Here is a 25,008-nt window from a genome sequence, read left to right as displayed (position 1 = left end):
ACGGCTCAAGCAGGCCATTAGCAAAACCACTTGGTATGGGAGTTCTAATCTTGGGATGTGTTTTTAGCTTGTTAAGAATAAAGCAATTTGTTGCAATAGGCTGATAAAATAATCGGTGAATGGAGAATGCCAATTCCAATAAAGCCTACCCAGACTGATGCTTCGTTTTGCCATACAGCTCCTTCACACAACTTCTTATGCAGAAACTTAGGCTGTTTTTTGAGGCATTCACTGGCATGTGACCCTGGAAACTTCATGGGTCAAAACCTCAAACCATACATTCTGTCACACTGTAAATCCTTAGCTAATGCCAATACAGGTTAAAATCCTCATGTTTCCATATATCCATATATTCCATTCTTCCTATGAGGTTCAATGCTTTTTAGGTGCCTTCTCTTTGTTATAGTGATTGTCATCATTCTCTTAATATGAAAGACACAATCCTCTGATGGACTCCTCTTGTGTAAATCCTACACAATTCATTTGCTTCAAAGAAGCCCAAACAGGAAAGTTCTCCTGCTTCCACTGAAATGCCTTCACTGAAGGAACAGACAGTGTCCCTGCTTTTTGGCACAGTTTCCTATCTTAAGCAGTCAGGGCTAAGCCCAAAGGAACACCAGACAGGTCATGCACAGAGTTTAAATCCTCCCCCCCCAAACACGAAGCATCTTACACATGCCCCTCTACATGTTAAGGCCTAACCCAGGGGTGTCCAAAGTTTTTGGCAGGAGGGCCACATCATCTCTCTGATTGTGAATTAATTTACATTTAAAATTTGAATAAATTTACATAAGTTTACATAAATGAATATATTAAAGCTGAACTTATATGAATGAATGAAGGTCTTGAAATAGCTCAAGGCCTATAAAAGGCCTTGCACAAAGCAAGGCTGGCCTTTCCTTTGCTGCTGCTACTGCATCACAGACGTGAAACAGTAAGCAGTGGAGGAAGCCCTCATCCCACAGCTCATACAAGAGGTTAAACCGCTCCCCTCATGCTGAGAGCAGTTGCATCGGGCCAGTGCGGGCTCCAACAAATCTCCAGAGGGCCAGAGGCTCACTGGAGACTGGGGGCTCCCCGAGGGCCGCATTGAGAGGCCTTGAGGGCCACAAGTAGCCCCAGGGCCAGGGTTTGGGCACCCCTGGCCTAACCCAACCCTTTCTAGCCCTTTATATACTTATAGCCCTTTGCTTGATCATGGCCCGGTTTGGTGTTCCACCTGCAGCAGGGCTGGCTCCCCTCACTTGAAATTAGCAGGGAGGTCATTCCCAACTGCAGAATCTCCCATGCACACAGCTGTCCATGACCTCTCAGAAGCACCTAGAGCCATCCCTAGAAGGGTGAGGGAAGGGTGTGGGCCTGGGGCAACTCAACCAGCGGCCACTCTTATGGCCGAATATTGGTCATGAAAGTTTGGGGCCAAGGGCACCACCCCAGTTGCCCGACCCAAAGGATGGCTCTGAGTGCACCTACTGCTCCTCCTCAACCAGTGTTGTGCCAGATCTACTGATACTCCTTTCCCATTCCCAAATTGGAAAATAGGGAAATGGAATAGGAGATGTGGAGTGGTGAGCTAGGGAGCTTCAGAAACGCAACTCTTCTCTGCACTTCCATTCCACCTCCCTCTTCTTTTTCCAATCCAAGAAGTGAGAGGAGGAGAGGAAGGGGTGGAGGAGGAGAGGAAGGGGTGGTGTTTGGCATGTTGCAGACATTGCATGATCTTCAGCCACCCCCAACTTCTGTCACAAACCTCATTTCACCAGGTTCCAGTCACCCCTGGTTTCTCTGAGAAGGGCCACAGAGACTCACACATCATGAATAGTCAGAAAGGATATTGCTTCGGCCATCTAATAAGAAGTAGCACAGTCCACCAGAAGTTCTCCTGAACAAGCCTCACAAACAGGAGCTGGGCAAGAGTGGAGTAGCACCACTTTCTTGGTGGATTGCACCCCATGTGTATGTTTGACACCCCAACAGAATCATTTATTTACTTAGTACAATCAGTGCATATACATGAAGACAGGTGGTCCTTGTCCAGAGGAGTTTACATCTCAAATTCAGCACAGGGGAGTCAAGAGAGGAAGGGGTAGGAGGCAGAGGAATGGGTAAACGGAGGAAGAATGTGTGTTTCAGTTGCAAGTACTTAGGCTCAGTTACAGAGAGGATATGGGAATGCAATGCTTACACCAAGGAATCTCGCTTCTTGGCTAGAGCCCTTGAATATTTGTTTAATATCTTTTGCAGATCATCTTCCCTTTCCCTTTTAATTTGTACAAGTCTTTTGTTTTTCAATCAATCAAACATCATTTCCTTGATTACTCAAATCTTGTAAATAATGACTACTGCATTTTATCCTACAGTTGAATACTTGTATTTTTGTTAACCAAAGTTTTAAACACAGACACACACTCAGGTAACTAGCTCTATCTAGCAAATGTTTTGTTCATTCTAAACTCTTTCATGTGCTAATGGTGGCATTTTTTTTTAAAACCTCTTCCCATTTGACTTGCTCAGACCTTCAGAGACCTCACACATCTAATGGTCCCTCACATTCATGAAGAACAATCGAGAAAGAGGTCTGGGGTTGACACACAGTATGATTAATAGACAATGTTGATTTAATTTCCTTGAGCAGGAGTCCCCCCCTAAGCCTTCTTCAAAAGCTGCTGCTTTTCAAATCAGGACTGAAAGGATGGGACTTATCTCTGAGCAACATAGTTTAATTCTAAGTTTATTGGGCTTCACCAGTAAAACAGTCTTTTATCCAAAAATAAGTCCCATTTTAGTTTCCGAAAGCCACACAATTAAAAAAGAAATGATCTACAAGTTTAGAAAAAAACTTTAAGATGAAAAGAAAGCAAATTTATTTTTCTGACTTAGAGGAAGCTGTAAAAACTGCAGAACCAAAGCACAGATATGGAACAAATGTTTACCCAGCAACAAAAGTAGTTATTTTCGAGATAGAGCCATTTGCAAAGACACAGAAAGATGATCAGCCATTCCTCAGCATAAGGGATGCTTTTCAAAAATGCATTCAGCATGAAGAAGCTTGGACACAAATTTATCCTGTGTCATCTCCATTTGTTACACAAAGAACTACGGTAGAGAGTTACTTCTAGATTTCATTTCTGCATGGAGTATGTCTTGAAATACACCTTCACCGAGCTTCCAGGCGTGCAACTGAGGGCCTGGGCCAACACAACCAGTTCAGCTACATCTTTCAAAGCTGCATTTCAAACAAATGCAGACATTTGTTTGTTCCCTGTTGCTCTTTCAAAAGCAGACTGTTTGGCATTCATGGCTGGCACATGAGGTGAAACACCAAATACCATCCCCACCAGCACATCGGTCACTGTTGCTGCTTCTCCTCTCACACCCCTTGATTAAAAATTGGAGAACAGAACAGAAGAGGGAGAAGAGGTGGGCTAAAGCACTGGAGATTCTCTAGCCCAGTGTGTCTCAAACTGTGGGTCGGGACCCACTGGGTGGGTCGCAAGCCCATTTCAGGTGGGTCCCCATTCATTTCCATATTCTATTTTTAATAGACTTGATGCTACCATGGTATGTGACTGCATTTGGGGATATGTTACAGACCTGTACTTTTAACAAGCTACTATGTATATTCTTTTAACAATGATAGTAAATGTGACTTAATCCTGGATAGGATTGCAACCTAGGATAGTTAAAAAATTTCCTTCTTGATTACGTCACTTCTGGTCATGACATCACTTCCAATGTGTCCTGACAGATTCTCATTCTAAAAAGTGGGTCCTGGAGCTAAATGTGTGAGAACCATTGCTCTAGCCCATTTCACCCCTTTCTTGCTGCATTCCCTTCTTCCTTTTTGAATCCAAGGACCAGGAGAAGGATGAGCCCTGGAGGCAGGCGAGCTCATACTACCAACTGTGAGGTAGACATCTCAGTTGGCCTCATAGAAAAGATGGCCCTGTTAGCAGACAAACCTGCCTCCAGAGGCTCACAGCAAAACTAAGGCAAGTAGCCTGCATAATTCTTCTTTTACAAAGCTCAAAAGGGCAGTGTGCTGGATTACAAACACACCCCTCTTTTAACTTGGGGTGAGGGGGAAGCCAAATTACATGCTTGCTCTTCTACAAGCCTGGATTCATATGTCCAGGCACAGCACTTGGATTTCTCAACTGAAAAGCATCACTGTGTTTGAGGCAGAATGAAACTTTCACCTGTGGGCGGCATTTTCTTTCTGTGTTGGCTCATTCACACATGCTGGTAACCAAGGGATAAAATGCCCGTGTGGTGGACCAGCCCTCTCTTTTTATTTCGAGGTGTGCATCCATTTCCATCCAGAAGCCCTGCCACTTTTTCTAGCTTCTACATTTGTTTGTAAAACATTCTGTAAGCATTTACACTCAAGGTGGCTTAGCAATTAAAACAAAAAAAGATACAGAATATTAAACCAGCAGCAGTTAGGCAGGAGGTTCCTGGGCACAGAGACTTGTCTGTGGTTGCCCCAACCACCAACTTCTTCTGTAATTGGATATATTAGATGATGTAAATTGGGTTAGAAAACTAGAAATACGGACTTACAATGAATCGGAGGCTTAAATGCAGAAGGCCTCAGGTTGAATCCCTGGCTCTTCTAGACAGAGCTGGGAAAGACCCAACTGGAGAAGCTGACGCTAGTAGTCCATATAAACCTGTGCTTCCCAAACTTTCCAGCACCACAGCTCACCTCATCCTCTGTAATGGGTCACAATGCTGCTGACTAGAATTACTTACTGGGAATCTCTGGAGGTCTCTTCCAGGTCACACCGGGCCCACAACCCACTCTAGTGGCCTCCGCAAGCCTCAGAATGGCCCACAGAAGCATCCAGAAGCAACCTCAGAGTGGGTTGCGGACCTGGCATGACCCAGAAGTGGCCTCCAGAGGCTCCAGGTAAGTCATTCTGTCCAGCACTGTCACTGGGCTGGCTTCCAGAATGGCTCCTATTCAGAGTAAAACAGGCACAAGAGTGAGTGGGAGGGCCCACCTCACAAACTATTGTACATGGGCTCATGAGACACTGGTGGGTCACAACCCACACTTTGGGAAACGCTGTTTTAGACAATACTGAGTTATAATAACCAATGGCCTAACTCACTGCAAGAAAACGTGCTCCAATTCCACACATACACTAGTCAACTCACTTCAGTATCTGTTCTACTCTCTATGATGCTTATTTGGTTTTCAGCAACAAATAAGGATACTTGGACTGCAAACAAAATACCACACTTGGAAAAAAGTAATGTTTAGGTTGAAGCAAAACACTGTCTCTACTGAAACACATGATCTTCAAACAAACTGGGGAAAATTTATTTCTAAGCCATGCTCATCGGTATGCATCTCAGTGGGGCTTGTTCAGGAAAACCTCTTTCTGGGTTGTACCTGGAGTGGTCATGAAATGTCATCATGGTAGGGGACTGCAGACGGAAGGACATTTATAATACTGAGATCATCCCAAAAGTGGGAGAGGATGGAGCAGTCAATGAAGCAGTCACAGGTTGGATTCAGTTCTTTCCTGGCCAATCCCCACCCCAAAGTCTTCACACTTGGGCTTCCAGAAAAGCCCTCAATCTCCATACTCCTCTCCCCAACACATGCTATTATTGCACCTCAACCTCAGGCAAGCGGCTGTAGCTCCTTTTTCCGAAGAAATACAAAGAGGCATTGACAGAACCTTAGTGTGTGCCAGAGGGACTTAAGGAATATGTTGCCCATGTCTCAGTTTATGTGGAAATGAGTCAAAGGGCACAGCTATTGTTGCTGGTCTAGCAACACTTTCTCATGGTTCCCTTTAAAGGTTGATGAGGATTTTAGGGTTTAGGAAGCTCCCAACCATCAGTTGGCAATGATATTACTACTTAGAATTTGTGCAGTGATTTTGAGAGTCTAGACTGTTTTATATATATGCTCTCAATGCAATTCTTACAAGACTAATAAGTATTATTACCCCTATGCTGCAGCTGTGGCTTACCCTCGCCAGTGCTATTCAGCTCTCTTTGCCAGACGCTTTGCATTCAGAACAGTGGTCTCAAACCACAGCCTGGCCCACCTGAATACTCATTCCAGGTGCAGCATGGCAGTGGTAAAGCTTTACCAATCTGTCCAGCAGCCACTGCTCATCGCACCTAATCTTCGCAGAGCCTCGCACTAGGCAGAGGCTTCCGCTGCATGTCGCCCCCAAAAGGCTCTGCACCCAGATTTCCCATGGGGAGCGGTGCCCAGCACAAGGCTCTGCAAAGACTGGGTGTGGCTAACAGTGGCTGCAGAGTACAACAGTAAGGCTTTCCCACCGATGAGCTGTGCCCAGAATGAATATTCCAGCATGCTGAATCCAGCCCAGTGGCCCAAGTTAGAGGCCCTGCTATAAGAAGAAAGGTGACATCAACCAATCTGTAAAATCATGTGCCATCAGGAGACTGCCTGAGTGAGAAGTTTAGTTGAAGAATGGAACCAGGGTGAGTAAATACCTGCTCAACCACCCCACCCCTGCTACCCAGCAGTAGTACAATCTTAATACCTTGGCCAGCTACACATGTCCAACTTCCTCCCAGTGTTTGGCAGATGCGCTCAGTCCTGTGGCAAGGCAAACTATTAGCTGCTTCTAGTGTACAGATTTATGTCCTCTGATGTTTCTTCAAAATCAGCATTTGGCCACGTCTGCAAAAACCCAACTTCACACCAGCCTGGGGCAGAGAATGTGGAGGTCAGCAGTAACCAGGGAGAGATCTATCAAATGGGGAGTCCCACAGATATCACCTTACCTCTTCCGAAACCTAAAAATTCCCTACAGTGGGATTCATCATGTGCAGTCTTTCACAAGCTGGGTCACCAAGATTAATTCAAGCTGTAATTTTCACTAACAGAAAATTCAAGCTACTAGCTCTGATATTTTGCAGGAAGCAAAGGAACAAAACAAAGCGCCACCTTTCCATTCAAAACAATATTTTCACCAACCAGGCTGCCAGTCTGATTGCAACTGTCTGCCTCTGTAGTTCTCCCTTCATGGCTGCAGAGGTTTGCCAGAAGGCATCCACCTAGTTTGAGGGGCCCATGCCAGTGGGGTTTCTTGAGGGGGGTTAAACTGATAAGACTTCAGAGATTGTTCGGTTAGGTTCTTCACAAGGCCAGCTTAGGATCTCCTGGTGCCAGAGACAGTCCACCAAATGTCACCACCCCCTACACTTCAATACATCAGCCAATGCCTCTGCTACTTCTCCCACTTCCTGGATTCAAAAAGGATGGGGAGGAACAGGAAGGAAGTGTGGAGGAGAAGAGAGTGGAAGGTTAGAATGTCAGAGATACTCCAGCCCAGGGGTCTCTAAACCCCGGCCCGGGGGCCAGATGTGGCCTGCGGCAAGCCGCTATCTGGCCCGCAGCCAGCCTCTGATCCCAAGAGCCTCTGGCCCAGTTGATCAAACACAACCAGAGTTGTGCTTGTGGGGTGGTGGAATGGGGGTCCATTTAAATGTGTGCTTCATTTCTTGGGCTGTGTTCGTTTTTGGAGAAGTCCTGGACATTTGAGCCCATTTATTTATTCATTCATCCAAGTTCCATCTCTAATGTATTTATTTAAATTTTATATTTAATTTTTTTCCGGCCCTCAACACTGGGCCAGATATTTGATGCCCTTTGGTCAAATAGTTTAGAGACCCCTGCTCTAGCCCACTCTTCTCTCCTCCATACTTCCTCTTCTGCTTCAGTCCTTGCTTCTTTTTTGAATCGAGGGTACAGAACGAAGGACGGTGGAAGGAAGTGGTGGGCATGCCTAGTAATCTGTCACCTGAGGCAACCACCCCAAGCAGCCTCATGAACAGGACAGCCCTGGTTAATTTATTTGGACTACCCTAAAGGCTCTAGATCAGTGGTTCCCAATCTGTGAGTTGTGAGGCTCAGCATAGTGGGCAGAGCTGCTTTGCACAAAAACCACAAGCTTGAAAAAGTCCTTCCGCCCACCCTGGCCTCCTTACCCCTATATTTTTAGGTTCCGTTTGGCCTCCCAACCCAGAAGTGACCAGTGACATCATTGAAACATCATCATTTACTTCCAGGTTCGAGCACTGACTCTGCAGTGCAAAGGGAGGCAGTTACATTCTAATTTAAGTCATGCAAGATAGTGGGTTTTTGGGGTGAAAATCTGCTGATCTGTATGAAGGTTTACATCTTTGCAAACATAAGTACACAGCTTGGGGTTTCTCCTGGATCCAGCACTGATCTTAAATGCTCAGGTGATATTGGTTACCAAGAGCACTTTCTAACAGCTTCAGTTGATTCACCAGCTGTAGCCCTACCTGGAGAAGTGAGACCTAGGGTGCAATCCTGAGGCGCCCATGGGCCGGCGCATGCCGTAAGGCACATTTGCGCCTCCTTGGGAGAAATCCAGGCCGGTGCTCAGAGATGCGCTGGCCTGTAGAGGCCAACACAAGCCTCCACACTGGCTTCCTTGGCGAGCCTTGTGTCAGCCCAGCTGGGCCGATGCAAGGCTCTGGGGTGGGCAGGGAGGAGGTGGGAGGAAGGCGATCCTGGGCAGGGGGAGGGCGGGTGGTGGGTGGCCCGGGGAGCGGGCCTGGGATTTAGCACTTATCCCAACCCCCATTCCTGGGGAGTTCGGAGCAGCTTCAAGCCACACTGCTCTCCTCTGACTTGCGCCACCTCCTGAGGTGGCACAAGTCTGAGGAGACCCATGGGGCAAAGGCGCCTTTCCTGGAGGTAAGGGGAAAAGTTTCCCCTTGCCTCTGGCTTAGCTGTCTTGGGCCCCTATCCTGCACTACGTACAGCACAAGCCTCTTGGCTTGCCTGTTCCAGCCCAGGGTAGGATTGTGCCCCTAGTCTCAGTTGTTCAGGCTTTGATTATGTCCAAATTAGACTGTTGCAACACACTCTACCTGGGACTGCCCTTGAAGATGGTTTGGAAACTTCAGCCAGTGCTAAACACAATGGCCAGGCTGCTGTCAGGTGTAAGATGTTCAGAGTATATCATGCCTGCCCTGTACCAACAGCACTGGTTGCCAGTACATTTCCAAGCCCAACTGAAACTGCTGGTTATTATCTTTAAGATCCTACACAGATCCCACATTACTTGAAGGATCACCTTGTACATAAGGGTCTACCAGGGCCAAAGGATCAGATAATCTCTGGTCCCAATTTCAGACCCTGCTCTCTGGCCCACCACTGACAAAATTTGGTGTTGATCAAAGATAAAGCCTTTCTGGTGGTGGAGTCGTGCCTATGGAATGCTTTGCTTGAGGAGAACCATCAGGCCCCCTTCACTGTCCGCTTTTAAGTGTCCCCTTAAAACACACCTGTTCCTATTGGCTAGATTTAATTCTGATGTTTTATTACTGACATTACTGTTGTCCAGGTCTCTCCTTTTAGATCACATGATGATTTTAATTGAACTTGATAGTTTTCTGCTGCTCACTCTCTCTCTCTCTCTCTCTCTGCTTTGTGCAGTTTTTATGAGATAAAGCAGCATTTAAATATTTTACACAAACAATCTGTGACAGCATGCACTTGCCATCTCACAGTGTCATTGTGGGGTTTGCAAATGCTTTGTAAACAAAGCAGTGTCATCCACCTCACTCCACCATTCCTTCCTGGTACTGCCACTATTTGTTCAGAACTGCTTTCATCTGCTTTCCCTATGTATTCCACAGCTAGACTGAAACTCCCCTAGAGGCAGTTCCACTAAGCAGCACTACAGATGCACTTAGCAAAAGCACAGACAGCCTAGTAGCTGCCCTTCTTCCCAGGGACTCAAAGCCATGATCTACCTCACAGCACAGGAAGGTCAGAGAGGCTTGCCCCAGGCCACCAAGCAGGTTTGAACCTACCCATACAAAATACAGCTCTTGAGCCATTACAACATGTCAGCCTTCAGGGCCACTTCTCACATTACATGGCAAGTGTGTTCACCACAGACATATCAGCCTTCACCATCAAGCATATGAGGTGTGCATTACTAAACAGGCTGGGTTCTTCCACATAAAAGCCAGGGATGCGAACTCAAGTCAGATGACTCGAATCAGAGTCGCAAAAACATGTTTTTTGCTGACTTGTGCAGACTTAAGTCACCCATGTCATGACTCAGGCATTGACTCAAGTCTAAGGCAACTGACTTGACGCTCAGTCCCCACGCATGCAGACTCGAGTCCGCCTGTGTCTGCTTGCTTACTTCTTCCAGCACGTGAAAGACTTCATGGGGCCATCATTCAGACCAGGGGAGCAGCAGGGAAGTTCCAGCCAGGAGGCAGGAAGGGTTAATTTTTACTTGTGCATCCAGAAGGAGGTGGGGAGGTAGGAGCAGGCTCTTTTTTCCCTTTGGATGAGTTAGGGCAGAAGGATGAGCCCAAGGGGGTTCTTGCCTTGGAATTGGCTGAGAAGCCCAGGGAGGGGGAGAAAGGAGGGGAGGAAGGGGGGGAGTTAATAGTCATCATGCTTTCCAACCTCATGGCTCCTTTGAGTTCCATTTGTTAATTGGGAGGAGGAAGCCTCATTGCATGACAGTCGCAAATGGGACTACTTCTGAGTACAGCTGCATTGGGTCATACTGGTAAGCCTTGCAGCTGCTGCGCATGGCCCTTCTCCCTCTTGCCACTTCTGTCCCTGCTCTCACACAGTTCGTCCCACCCTCCCCTGCCTTGTTTACAGATGGGACATCAGGGTAGTACTAAAGGAGAATTCTCACACACACACACACACACACACACACACACACACACACTGCAGCAGCTCTGTTCCCCCCCCCCCCACAGCTGGCTTTTTAAAGGGAAAGACTCGTGATTTGAGTCTTTTCAAATCACAAAAATGCTTTGGGCAACTTGGAAAGTCCATCCGTTCAGACTCATTTTCAAGTTGAGTCACAGGGGACAGAGACTCATGATTCAACTTGAGTCAAGCTGCACTCTATCCCTGATAAGAGCTTCCTGCCAGATACTGTCAAAAGGCTAGAAATAACTACATCACCGACAACACTGGATTTTTTAAAATGACATTTGTTAGCAACAAGCAAAACACCTTCTACTGCAGTAGTCTGATACCAGCAACAATCCGCTTCAACCTTACCACTTCCCTCACAAATTAACTTAACCCCTAACCCAATCCATCTTTCCTTCCATGCACACAAGGAAATAAAAGGGAAAATGACAGTGGGAAACTGAGAGTTGGTCCTTGAGGTACTGAGTTCCACCTTACCAGGAGGTTTTTTCGGCATGAGAAATAAGCAATTCTGTCAAAATGGGTTCCTTCTGTACCTACACCTAGAGGTAATGTTCTCCTGAATGGTCAGCAGCAGTTGCCTTCTTGGAGCTTCCCAATGGGGCATCTGGTGGGCTTTTGCTTGACATTGGCCTGACCCAGCAGAGCAGTTCTTATGCCCTTAATAGGAAAGCCCAGTAATGTGGCCCAGACTCCAAACTGGCTTCATTTTAAGTGACTAACATGGGAGTGTATCCTTACTCGGCACATATGCATCTGCCTTAGACTCTTGGTTAATCAAGGTCAGGATCATCAATGCTTACTGGCAGTAGCGGGCTTCAGTCAGGGGTCTTTACAAGCCCTATTTGGAGATGTCACCAGAGTTTGAACCTAGAACCATCCACATACAAAGCCAGTGCTCTGTCACCACATTACAGATCATTCACAATCTGAAGATTTCTTTGTCCTCAGTACAATTGGTGTTATAACTTCCTCAGAAACAGAGCTGAGAACCAGCATGTATAATCTGAATGCATTTAACAAATGGCAGGCACACTGAGAGTGGAGCAACTGGGGACCCAATTCCTATCCAACTTTTGAGTGCTGGTGCAGCTGAAATGCAGCCTTTAAAAAAGGGAATAAATGTTCCCTAACTTGGAGGAGGCCTCATGATTGCCTCCCCACCACAGGATGCAGTGCACAGCTGCACCAGCACTGGAAAATTGGATAGGATTTGGCCCAGGGACACTACAGCCTGTGTGCCCTGAACTAACTGGTGTGATTTTTGTATCAAGCCATCATTCTGCTAAAAAAAACAAAAAAACTCAAAGATGCAAGGGATGATCTCCAACTCTGCTATGTATTTGTGAATTCCTGAAGTTCCCTAGGAAAAGGGTCAAAAGTGCCAGAGAAAGGCAGAGGTTCCTGACCTCTGTGTTGCCCCAGGCTCTCTCTTTACTAAGGTGATAAGAAAGACCAGTTTCTCCTCCTCTGACAGCCTGTGTGCACAATAGTATTTATGTGCTAGGTCAGGATATCCCCTGAAAGGCAACAGACACAGCAGAACTCCTAAGGGTGCATCTCCTAGGTGGCAGGCCACAGTCCATGGACCTCCAGGAGAGAGTGACATACCTCTAATACAAGCTCAACAACCCAAAGTCCAGAAGGACACAGGACTTGTCAATAGCACCAATCCAATAATTCCAGATGCCTGAGTTAGAGCACCAAACCCCACTTCCCCTTACTCAGCAGCATGCCAGGTGCCACTCCTGCACCTCTCATTCCCTGGATGCAGAAGGAAGAGGGAAATAAAGTGGAAGAGGAAGTGTAGAGAAGGAGAGGAGATTGGTGAGCTAATTTGAAATGCGTAATTTAACAAACCTGTGGCATGTCCCTCCTTTAGTCTCCAAGCTAAAAAGCCCCAAATGTAGTAGTCCTTTCTGGTAAGGAAAGTGCTTCAACCCACTGATCATTTTGGTTGCCCTCTTCTACACCTTTTCCAGCTCTCCAATGTCCTTTTTGAGATGTGGTGACCAGGACATTACACAATTTCCAAATATTGTTGCACCCAGTGACAGTTCAACCCAGAACACTGCCTAGTGCTGCCTCAGGACCTGCACTTCTGTTTTTGAAGAAACTATGTTAGAAGCACAGTAAAGAGGTGGACGATTTACTTTCTACTTGTTTTTAGATGGTGGAAAGTGGATCAGTCTCAGTTGCATCTATAGGGGGGCAGAGGGAGGCAATGGCAGTGGTAGACTTGGGGTGAAGGGCACCCCAAATCCACTGTCCCCTTGATACCCCCTGCCATCTGCTACTGATACAACCTGCATTACCTTGCCTAATGTATGGACTGGCCCTGGTTGCACCAGAGATCTGTATAAGGGCATTATGATAGTGGCAGTTTTATCTTTGGTCTGTTTCCTAGTTATTCCTAGCATGGACTTGACTTTTTCACAGCCAGTGTACACCAGGTTAATATTTTCATTGAGTTATCCATCCCAACCCCAATACCTCTTTCCTAAATCACCACAGTTCAAATCACAACTGTGTATAGTGAAGTTAGAAATGCTTGTCCCCAGTGTGCATCACTTTACCCTTACTCACACTGAAATTCATTTGCTGCTGGTACCCATTCACTTACTCTGATAAGATATTTTTGTAACTCTTCACCATCTTCCTTGGTTTTTATGATCCTGAATAATTTGGTGTCTTCCACAAACCTGGCCACCTCATTTTTTTCCTGCCTGTACAATGCCTCTGTCATCAAATGGACTTACTCAACTACTTCGTAGAAAGCATAACAATGCATACAAAAGTGTCTCAAAATAAATAAATAAATGTGCAATTTCTGCCACTTCTTTAGTTTTAACTCATTTCCATACTGTGCTGCTTCTTCTCTATGTGTTGCATGGCAGGGATCCTTCCCAACAAATTCCTCACACAGGAATCCAAGCAAGTCCTGGTTTTTCAAGATATTATGGAAACAAACAGCTAGAGGAACATTTTTTTTTGTTTTTTGTTTTTTTTTACAAAATGCCACACTAGGAGAGATTCTTTCCCCTGAGAGCAAAGAGGGGAGCCAGAAGGATTAAAAATAGGGGCAAAAATGCCAGGTATGTTCCACGGGGTCAGCTCATGTAGTAAATCCAAGCAAGAGCAGTGATGGAATTTTACACATTGGAACAGGAAGGGGGTCTTAGGCTGAAATATAAATGCTGAGGGGCTTCGACATAAATAAACAGCACCAAAAGAGCCAAGCTATTTATTTGGAGAAGGGCAGCCCAGAATCCGGTCAGAGTGCTTTGTCCCACCAACACCAAGCAAAATCATCCTGTTCAAAAATAAATAGTGGCCACCAGGACAGATCTGAGATGAGAGAATCTGACAACATATGGGAGAGAAGTCCCACCAAAAACAGAGAGGGGGAAAAAAGGTTCAGTGAGTGCAGCAACAATGAACCCAGACTGATAACCAAACTCCTGGGGATGTGGGGTGTGAAGAAGAAACCCTTTGAACATGGAGTAGCTTCACTGCCAGTATAATCCTAAGTGGTCAGTGTAATTCTACTTGCAGATATATGGCAAAATGATCATCTCTTCAGGTTCAATGTGATATCTTCAAAATGGAAAGGACTGCTGCCCCTGTTTTACTGGGACATCTGCTAACTGGTTAATGGTCATCCCCCTGCTAACAGAGCTAAGGGACTCATTTTGCAGGTCCCTTATATTTAGCAAGAGAAGAGCTACTGTCCCTATGCACCCCAGCACATAATCTTTTCTAGTGGCTGTTTTGTTTCTTTTAAACATTGTGAGAGCCTTTGGAGCTGTCCTCTCATTATTTTTGCTACATAAACAGCTTCATGAACTTTTTTTTGCTGAAAAGCAAAATATAAATATTTTTAATTAACAACCACCACAATTGTAAGGGGCCCAATTAACACCCCCCCCCCCATGTAGTCTGGATAGATTGTTCAATGCATTATGTAAAATAGCTCCCCGCTCTATAGTTCCACCTTCTATTTCAAATTTTGAGAGGCAGCCTGGTCAGGCTAAGCATTAGAACCCTGCAATCCTTGACACTGTAACATGAACAGGGAGCACCAGAAAACACTAAGCTCACAAATGTATCTGTGCAAAGCAGCCTCAGTGATCAACTGAGCAGAACACAGGATTCAGTACAAAAATCCAGCAATGTTATAAAGCAGTTCTCTCTGTCACTCTAACCCATCTCTCCCCCACATTTCCTCTTCAGCTCCATTCCCCTTTCTTTTTGACTCTTATCTAGCCCTTCACTTTCCTTTCATGTACATTTTTGTGTCCACTCCATTCCCCCCTACCTTTTCGAATCCAAAGAGCAGGAGGAGGAGCAGCACCAATTGAGGTGGCAGCTTTTCTGCCACCAAGTAAGGGGAGGGATTTCCCCCCACTCTCACATTTTTCCTGCCCAGAGAACCATCCTTGCCTAATAGTCAAGGGGACTGCATGTGTCAGGGGAGGCGCAGATCACCCAAACAGTTTCATGGTGCTGCTGTTGCCACAACACTCCGTTGACCCAAGTTGCATTTTGGTTTAAATAGGCATGTGCCAAGAAACCTCCACTCCTGCTGTGGTTAACACTCCTCATTATAAAAGCCAGCCTCGTGCATGATAAGATTTCCCTTGCCTGATGATTTATTCTGTGCAAGAGTCTCCAGTGTTTACTTTACAAATGACACCCCTGTGTGCAAAGACCAGGCCAAAGCAGCAAGGCTGAGAAAAGCTTTGTGATAAGGAGAGAACAGGGCGACTGCGCATGTCAGGGTGCGTGCTGCATTGTGCTTAGCGGTGTGCATCATCAGAAGACAGATCAATAACATTTTAAAACAAGAGAGGCATCATCTTCTCCTAAGCTGCTGCCCTTTGTCTTCTGGCCTGTTCAACAGGCTTCTGCTCTGTTTCCAGATGCTCTGCCTGGAAAGGCTCACAGATGGGCTGTTGCCCAAATGAGAATGCCTTGTGCAATCTCACCCTAAATGTACAAACACACACACACAAACACACCCATGATTTTTTATCTGATCTATTGCAAAAGAAAAATTCACATGTAAAATTCTAGTGTTATCAAGAGGCCATTTGACCTAGTTGAGACTATGGATCAATTCTGATAATTCAGTCAATTAATTCTTCACCCGCTCCCACCCTCAGGGGAGGAAAATGCCTTCTGGCACCTTAACAACACAGAGCTGCCTGGTGCTACTGTAATTTCTTTTTTCTTGGTGATACCAAGATTATTTTACCTTCTTATTTAAATATATAAAATATCAGGACAAAACTTATGCAGAACAAGATTAACAATCTCTATGCCAATAAAGGTCTTATGTATGTAAGATTAACAATCCCACTTGTTCCATGTGTGATGTTGCATGACCAGCAAATAGGTGTCCATGTCACTTGTGCAACCACATTCTCAGATAGCACAACAAGTGTACCAGAAGTGTGAACTGGTAGGCAAAGCTGCATTTTCCACAGTAACAACAAAAGTGGCAGTCTGAATGCCACTAAAAATAAAATTTTCCCCAAAATCAAAGTACAACCTGTGGATGGACAATTAGATTTCCAGCAACAGTGGGTCACAACTGAATAACTGCAAGAAGCCAGTAAGCTAGTAAGCCACTAAAGAAAAGACTATGAATTAGAGAGAAGTTTCATTGTGAGAAATCAGTGTTAACAATCAGGGCTTATCTCTTACATGTATTTATCATGAAGTGAATTGGCACAGTGACCCTGGGGCCAACAATTTTCCAGTAATCTCTGGACTAAAAGTTCCAAATTCAGTAGTCCCAAATAAAGATCATTCCTGGCAAGTCTGACTACTTAGACATTAGATGCTTTTGTTTCCTTGCCCTTGAGATCTTGGGAGGACAGGGGGACGGGACGGGGACTTCATCTCCAGTGGGAGGAGTTAGCAAGGATTTTTATGCAATAGGTTTTGATAGGATTGGGCTAGAGTTTGCAGACTGTTGGAACACCACAATCAGTAGTCGTTTTAAATATTTAAATAGAAAAAAAAGAAATAATCATCTCAAATATAAAAACCTATTATTATATGGCTACAGTAATGCACTTATCTATGTTGACATTTATCCAATTACATCAAGGGGAGCAGATTGAACATTTGGAAGATAGGGTGTGGGGGGGTGTTTTTAAAAAATCTGAACAGGTCATTTAAGGAGACAGAGCTGGTGGTCCAACATGTCCTGGTACCTTAGGGCCCAATCCTAAAGAGGCCCAGCACCAGCACTGAGCCCTAGCGCTGGCACTGGGTGCCATAAGTGGGCCATAAAGCACGTTTACGGCACCCAGTGAGTAAGGAGCAGCAGCACTGGACTCGTGTCCCTCAGGCACTGGGCCCAGTGCCAACAGGAAGATGATGCACCACCACTGGGGTAGGTGCAATGGCCAGGTGGCGGTGCAGCCTCTGTGGTGCAGGGGGAGGGCAGGGTGGGGGAAGGAACTGGGACAGGAGGTGTCAGGATCTGCAGAGCTCTGCTGCACTGCTTCCTGAACTCCGTGCCTGGCCTTCCAGCCCAGCACAGTGTCTCTCAAAACTGTGCCGGCAAACAGTAGGCGCAGACTTCAGAAGCCCCATTGTGGGGCTTGGGACTTTCTCCTGGAGAAGGGGAAAAAGGTTTCCTTCCCCTGAAGAGACCACCGGCTGCTTCCAGGTGTCCACTGGATATGGTGGTAGCTGCTTTGGCGCCACTGCTCCAGCAGACACCAATTAGCTCAGGACTGGGATGCCAGACAGCACCCCAAATGTCAGCACCCTTACCCCTTATCCAGCATCATGTGTCAGTTGCCACACCCTCTTTTCCCCCTCCTTGGATTCAAGAGGGTAATGGAGCATCAGAGATCTCTCAGAAATTTGATGAGTGTGATACATTCAGGTAATTCTTACATTTTAAAAACAAAAATGTCAGAACATTCTGATATTTGCCATCAAGCTCAAAACAAACCTAATGCCTTCAATCTTGATAAGGCAGAGTCCATGACAACAGAGAGTTTAATGTACAGGTTAACTGAGGGTCTGCCTGTTCTCAAGGTGTCACACTTTCCTATCAGGATGAGATTTGTAGCTTAGAAGTGCTGCTGGACCCAATTTTGCAGCTGTGGTCCAGAATATTTTATGCAAGAGTCAAGAGTACATGTGGATGACTGCACATCCTCAGGCTGAACAAGCTGAAAACAATGCAAAATTACAGAACAACAAGCTGCAGTGAATGGGAACATCAGCAGGCAGTGCCAAACTGGTATCAAGATTATGGCAAATGAGAGTTACATTATCTTTAAAGTGCTTTGCAGACTGGTCACAGTGGCCTACTAGAGAGCCCACCTCATTCCCCAGAAGATCCAGCTGTAACAGGCCTAAGATCACTTGAAAAAGTTCCACTAGCCAACTTTGTGAGGACTCAATGGTAGCATCTTCTTTGCTGTCACAAACTTTGGAAACTCTCTTCCAGGAGAGGTTAATTCAGTCTCCTTTCAGCACTCCTTCTGCAGAATGCCTTTGATAACTGTTGGTTGAGATCTGCTAACCATCTATCAGAATTCCATACTGTACTGCTAGTTTCATTCATTGCACTGCTTTTTGACTTATTTATTCTTAATTTTCTTGTTTTGTTTTTAATTGTAATTGTTTGGTGAACTGTGGTATAGAAAGATTTTGAAATACTTTAGAACAAAATAAACTATAGAAATAAAAATCAGGCATTTATTCCTGTTTTAAAGCACAACTGCTTAACATGACTCCACAAGCATTTAATATGCAATTTGCAGATCACTAACTCACAAGTAGCTCTGCCAAAGATAGCTTCATCCATCTCCTCTAACTTCCTCTGTGATACTTTGAACTGAATATTTTCCCTTTAGGAATACAAACAAGATGTATTGTATAGAGACTCACCCAGTCCACTGATGGTGTGTGTCAAGTCACTGGCCTCCAGAAGAATCGGTCCATTTTCCTGTTGTCCTTCTTCCTTGTAGTATAATTTGTAGCCCTGGATGGCTGCTGTGTCCTCCAAGTCCTGCTGCCAACTCACTGTAATGGTTGTGCAGTTCAGGGGCTCCAAACGCAGTTCAGGTGACTTTGGTGCTAGAAAAAGAAAGGAATTTTTCTTTTCTTTTCAAATTGGAGATGTGAGAAATATAGTATTGGGTCAGAGACATTCTAGCCCTTTTGCATTTCAAATCCAGGGAGCAAGAGGAGGAAGAGCAGGGAAGGTAGACAGAGAGGCAGAAAAATGGGAGGCCATGAGACCATCCCCTCAATTAGCCTCATGCATAGGTCAGCCCTGGTTCTGCCTAAGCAATGACATTATTACATAGATGTACTTTTTATTTTTAAAAGCAAAGGTAGGTTCGGTTGGGGATAAGAGACTTGGGATATATAACATGAGATTTGTTGCCCAGTAGACCACAGCTGCGATACAAGGACATCTGCAAGAGGGATCTGAAGGCCTTAGGGATGGACATCAACAAGTGGGAAACCCTGGCCTCTGAGCGGCCCGCTTGGAGGCAGGCTGTGCAGCATGGCCTTTCCCAGTTTGAAGAGACACTTGGCCAACAGTCTGAGGCTAAGAGGCAAAGAAGGAAGGCCCATAGCCAGGGAGACAGACCAGGGACAGACTGCACTTGCTCCCGGTGTGGAAGGGATTGTCACTCCCGGATTGGCCTTTTCAGCCACACTAGACGCTGTGCCAGAACCACCTTTCAGAGCGCGATACCATAGTCTTTCGAGACTGAAGGTTGCCAATACAATATAGTTGTTTTTAGTTGCCCAGTGAAAGTGGGGTGAAAGAGACCGGGACGCCCCCTCCCCCAAAAAACTGGACATGAATGTGCAGGTATACCAATGACCGGAATGCGTCTGACCAGGACACAATTGTCCAGGACAAAAATACCCTAGTACCATTTCTTAGGCAATGCGGGACACTGCAGTCCTATCCAAATGGAAGGACTGCATTTAAATCTCAGAAGGCAAGACACTGCAGAATAACATTTATGCAAAGGTGGTGAATGCTTGTAGCCTTCTGAAGTTACAATGTCAAGGTAACGTTAATACTGCCTTTTTCTCTTTACTCACTCACAATTTATGCATTTATGTAGAATACTTTTTATTTTCACTCATTTTTGTAATAAATAAAAAATTGAACAAAAAAGAATATACCTTTGACACTTGTAGCTTTTGGTGTCCGGTGAGAAGTCCACAGTGAAGCCTCTCCCCAACCAATCCGCGTCGCTGCAGTAATTCGGACCAAATATATGCTGTCAGGTTTCAAGCCTCCAAGAAGATATTCGTATGTTGTACCCGGAAGCTCCAGAACCTGAACAGTGCTCTCTGTGCTGAGGCGAAATGACAAGCGGAATGAGACCACCTGACCTCGTCGGTACTTGGCCGGAATTGGCAACCAGGAGATAAGGATGTCTGTCGGGCTTCGGCTGGTCAAGCTGATTTCAGGAGCTCTCAGAGGGACTAAGAGGAAGAAATTAAAATTTACAATGCTTACAAGCATAAGAGAATCCTGCAGATGCAATCTTAAGAAGTAAGAATATAAGAAGAGCCCCAAGAAGAGCCCCACTTGATCAGGCCAATGGCCCATCTAGTCCAGCTTCTTGTAACTCACAGTGCTTCACCAGATGCCTCAGGGAGCACACAAGACAACAAGATACCTGCATTCTGTTGCCATTTCCTTGCATCTGGCATTCTGAGGTAACCAACTTCTGAACCAGGAGGTCACACATATCTATGATGGCTTGTAACCTAGGATGGACTTTTCTTCCAGAAATCTGTCAAATCCCCTTTTAAAGGCATCTAGGCCGGATGCCATCACCACATCCTGTGGCAAGGAGTTCCACGTCTTTTTACTGTAAAGCTGTGTTTCTGGATTTGTAGCTGTCCCTGGACGTGCAGGCTGCAACTATAGCCAGAAGCACCTTTGCCCAGTTTAGGCTGCAACTCTATCTGGACTCAGCAGCTTTCTCGTATGCCACAGCCCACCAATCTCCTCTCCTTCACACTTCCTCTTCTGCTCCATTTCCCCTCTTCCTTTTCAAATCCAAGGAGCAGAAAGAGAAGGATCATTAGAGGTAGATGAAAATGGGCAGCGAGCATCCCATGACAATCTGATATTTGGGGCAACCACTTCAGTTGGACTTTCAGTCAGGCTTGCTTTGGAACTTCTCTCAAGTACGTGGGTGACCTTTCCGTGTCACATTTTACAACATGCCCCAAGACCTTCTACAGCTTACAGTAAAGTTCTATAAGAGTTTTGATCTCCTAGGGGTAAAGTCATTGGTTCTGGACCAGACCCCCATTTTTCCTGGGACATATCACCCAGAAATGACAGGCATCTTACCATCTTCCAGGGTATGCTGTGTCACATGATCAGACATCTGGCTGGCTCCCAAGGGCATGTAGGCCACAATGTAAAAAGTATAGTTGCTAGCAGGCTCCAGGTCATCAATAATATAATGTGTTGTATCATTTCCAATAACAACTTGATATTCTTCATTATTTAAACCTGGGATAAAGAAAAGATTTACAGAGGCAAACAAAAAGATGATGAACACAAACCTGTGGGATTACAAAACTTATGTACATTTTAGCAAGAGTAAGCACCATTAAACTCAGAGGGATTCTGTGTAAAGAGCTGAGCTCAATTGAGAAGAGGAGATGGCAGCTACTCTTACAAGGAGCCACTCTTACAAGGAGCCCTGTCCCTTCTAACCATTGTCTGTGACCAGAGAATCTTGGCAGCCACTTTGGGGGCTATTTACATCAGATGTGTAAATAGCAGCTGCAGCTTTAAGAACCAGTAGTACATCAGCCAAAACACTGGCTTGGAGTGGAGACTGCTGCAATCTTGTCTCCCAAGCCTTTCCTGTTGCTTGAACCTACTGTGGAGAGAGACTCAGGGGCTGCTCTTACATCTGCAACCTAATGGAGGAGATGCTTTGACCCTTCCATTTGTCATCTGCAAACAGGTAATCCTGGTGGACATGTTAGTGAGGAATCTTTAAATTTAATAATCAGCAGCATGAACGTGTGATAATTTTCTTTTCACTGTATGTAGCCTGCTTTGAGAAGCCTTAGTCTGAAAAGAGGTGTACAAGAAATAGCATTTCTCAGTCAGCATGGCTAGGATGGAGCTGAAAGAGGGTTTGTTTTGTTGTTTGGATCAAAGCAGTTTTGTGCTACAAATTACAGAGCTTTAAGATCTGCTGAACAGACCACTGAATCGGTTGGAAAGCTCCATTCAGAAAACTTAAGCCACAACAAACTGTGAAGAGAAAGCAGGAAGCACAACAGAGGCACCCTAATTGCTTTATCAGTCACTGCAATCTCTTGGACCTCCTTGTTTGGAACCAAGGAGCCTCCCTCCCTTTGAAGGCCATTTACAGCCCCCTCATTTTGGGCAGCAGGGGAAGCAACCCAAAAAGGATGGTCTGCATTACACATCCCCTTTTTAAAACAAAGACAACAGCTGAGATTTGATTGACACATGGTGTTTAATAAAAACAAAACTAAAAAAAGGATGAGCAGGGCAAAAGGAATGGCTCCTAAAAGATACTTCGAAAATACTTTTTCTCCTTAATGAGCTTGCGAAAAAAATCCACAATTTATATTCAAATGGGCATTGCAATGCCCAGAGAGGTTAGCCTTTGTTCTGCCACAGAGGAAAGCTGAAAAAGCAGAAGAGGGTTGGGGATTGCCACATCTTCCTTAGTGCACAATTCATGCCAAATTGCTTGTCAGCTTTGTCCAAAACCCTCTGTTGAATCAGCTTAAGCTTCCCCCTCTTAAGAGCGGAACTTCTTAACAAACTGAACGGCAGAATTCCACAAGTCGATTTTCCCACAGTTCTGAATTAACTTGATAGCATTTTAATTAGACAAGATTATGAGCATCTCACAACACCCTAATTAATGGCTTGTTAATTAGGAACTGTATGGCATGATTTCTGACCTGCTACACAGGATTCCTGAACCCAAATTAAAAGGACTTGTTCTTGGGTTGAATGGCTAGCAAGGCCTCATGTGGAGGCCTTAATGAAAAGGCAGACTCCACCATCACCAATCAGCCCTTCCTTTGTTCCTTCTCTTAATCGCTAACAAGGAATTAACACGCACAGTTATCAAGCCCCCATTCTTCTCACAACCATGGGCATCTTCCCAACCCCCAATTTGAATGCACAATATTCCTTTAAAAAAATAATTCCCATCAGTCACCTGTTTGTTTCCCTCCCTCCCCTGCTCAACTTCATTCAAACACTAACGCTATTCTGTCTGCGAGGGAAGTGGGTGTCGAGAGAACATAATCTGATTTTGGAGTGTATTTTAGAAATGCTGCACTTGTTTATGATGAATGGAGCCGTATCTTGGTTTGTGAAAAGCCCAGCACCCTTGTCAACTGGAAGAGGGAACCCCTCAGTCTCCCCCATGAATAGTGCAATTATAGATGCCCATTTCCACTTCAGCATGAGGTCACGGCACCAGATACACCTGCTGCAGTCTAGTGGTTCCCACATACACCAAACTGCCATTTTCCCTGGGTGCTTTAGGGCAGGCTAATTAGAACGCTGCAATTGTTAAACCAAGACCATCAATTTGGCATTGCAAACAAGACCAATTTAACCCAGAGGCAATCGACAGCCAAAATCCACAATTTATATTCAAATGGGCATTGCAATGCCCAGAGAGGTTAGCCTTTGTTCTGCCACAGAGGAAAGCTTGCTTTTCAACAGCTTATTAGTTAATCAGCTGGTTAATATCTTATAATATTAGAACTATCCAAATATGGATGTTCTCATCAAAAACCTGAAATGGTCACTCATGTTTAGATAGTGTAATATTTAATGTATTGATTCACTGAAAAGGATTGCACATCTGAGAGCCAACCTATGGCAGTGGTGGGAAATTTAGGGTGAGCTTCCTACTCAGATATGATGTTCACTTGGGGCCAAGTTTCCTGTTATCCTCTCAATGAGGGGGGCAACAGAAGCCTCTTTCATACCTTCAACTGAGAGTACACTGAATGTGTAAAGATTGGAGGCAGGTTCACACCCATCACCCCTGACTCCCTCACATTTAGCAGAAGGTGTGATAAGGGATTTCTGTATGGGGATTCATAGAAAATGAGCTCAATTCCTCAGTGGTGGATTCATACCCACAATTAAAACTTGGTTTTTCAATATATACAGCAGTGTTTCCCAAACTGTGAGCCGTGGCTTTCCAGGGAGCCACAGAAATCGGCCTGGGGAGCGAGGAATCCTCACGAAAAACCTGCTGCCCTATACAATGTATAGGATTGTAGCCCTAATGGGGAGCTGCGGCCAATGGCTCAGTAGGTCAAAGAGTCAAAAGAGTCAAAAAGTCTGGGAACCACTGATATATGGGATAAAATGTTGGGAATATCTATACCAAGCACACTGTTTGGTGTAAGAATTTTAAAAGAACTCCAGCAGCTTCTCAAAATTAGCCACAGCTAACTTGGCTCAGAGCACAATCCTAACCAGGTCTACTCAGAAGTAAGTTCTATTTTGTTCAATGGGACTCTCAGGAAAGTGTGATTAGAATTGCAGCTTCAGTGACTTAAATGGTTCTTAGTCAGGATTTACTTTTTTAGGTTATAATTCATTATGTTTCCGGTATTTGAATACCTCACAGATTATCTTCTTTTTTCAGCACTATTAACATGCATGGCACTTTAAAGATTGGCAGCAAAAAATGATAAATTAAGGGCTCCTGCTCCAAGGAGCTTACAATCAGCAAGGAAGAAGAGGAAGGAGGAAGCAATGAGGGGAAACAAGAGAAGAAGTAGACAGATCAGTTATATGTATCCAAGATTAGTTACAGTAGAATGCGTGGAATAAAGGATTAGGCCAGTAGTTCCCAAAGTTACCTGGCCTGCAATGCACCCCGCACTGCAAACACAGCACACAGCTCCCAGAAGTAACTGGCAATTACATCATCACCAGTTATTTCCAGGTTCTGAGACTGTCACACAATGCTACAAACAGTGGTAAGAGGCTCAGGGCAGGTTTTTTCAAGCAAGTGAAAACCATGGGCAGGACCTCAGCTTGCCAAGCTTCCTTCAGCTGTTTGTAGCATCATGTCATGGTTTTGCTGCCAGCCGGCAAGTATCCCGTGACACCCCTATGCATTCCACCCCTGATAACTGCACTGCACAAACTGGGGACCTCTTGATTAGGCCAAAACTTCAGGTGTTCTGAAAAAGAATTGAAGGAAACAAAAAAG

General features: G+C 45.1%; 1 protein-coding gene across 1 annotated transcript in view; it reads right to left on the bottom strand.

The window, feature by feature from the left end:
- Positions 1-25,008, bottom strand: part of PRTG (protogenin) — an 82,765-nt gene that overhangs the window by 21,262 nt on the left and 36,495 nt on the right. The window contains exons 8-10 of the mRNA XM_066635526.1: positions 21,108-21,272; positions 19,919-20,224; positions 18,656-18,844 (exon numbers count right to left, since the gene is read on the bottom strand). Of these exons, the coding sequence (XP_066491623.1) occupies positions 18,656-18,844; positions 19,919-20,224; positions 21,108-21,272 (660 nt within the window). The remainder of the gene's footprint in view (positions 1-18,655; positions 18,845-19,918; positions 20,225-21,107; positions 21,273-25,008) is intronic.

The sequence above is a fragment of the Tiliqua scincoides genome, chromosome 8, assembly GCF_035046505.1.
Source record: "Tiliqua scincoides isolate rTilSci1 chromosome 8, rTilSci1.hap2, whole genome shotgun sequence".
Lineage (NCBI taxonomy): Eukaryota > Metazoa > Chordata > Lepidosauria > Squamata > Scincidae > Tiliqua > Tiliqua scincoides.
This window is presented reverse-complemented; position numbering and strand designations above follow the sequence as displayed.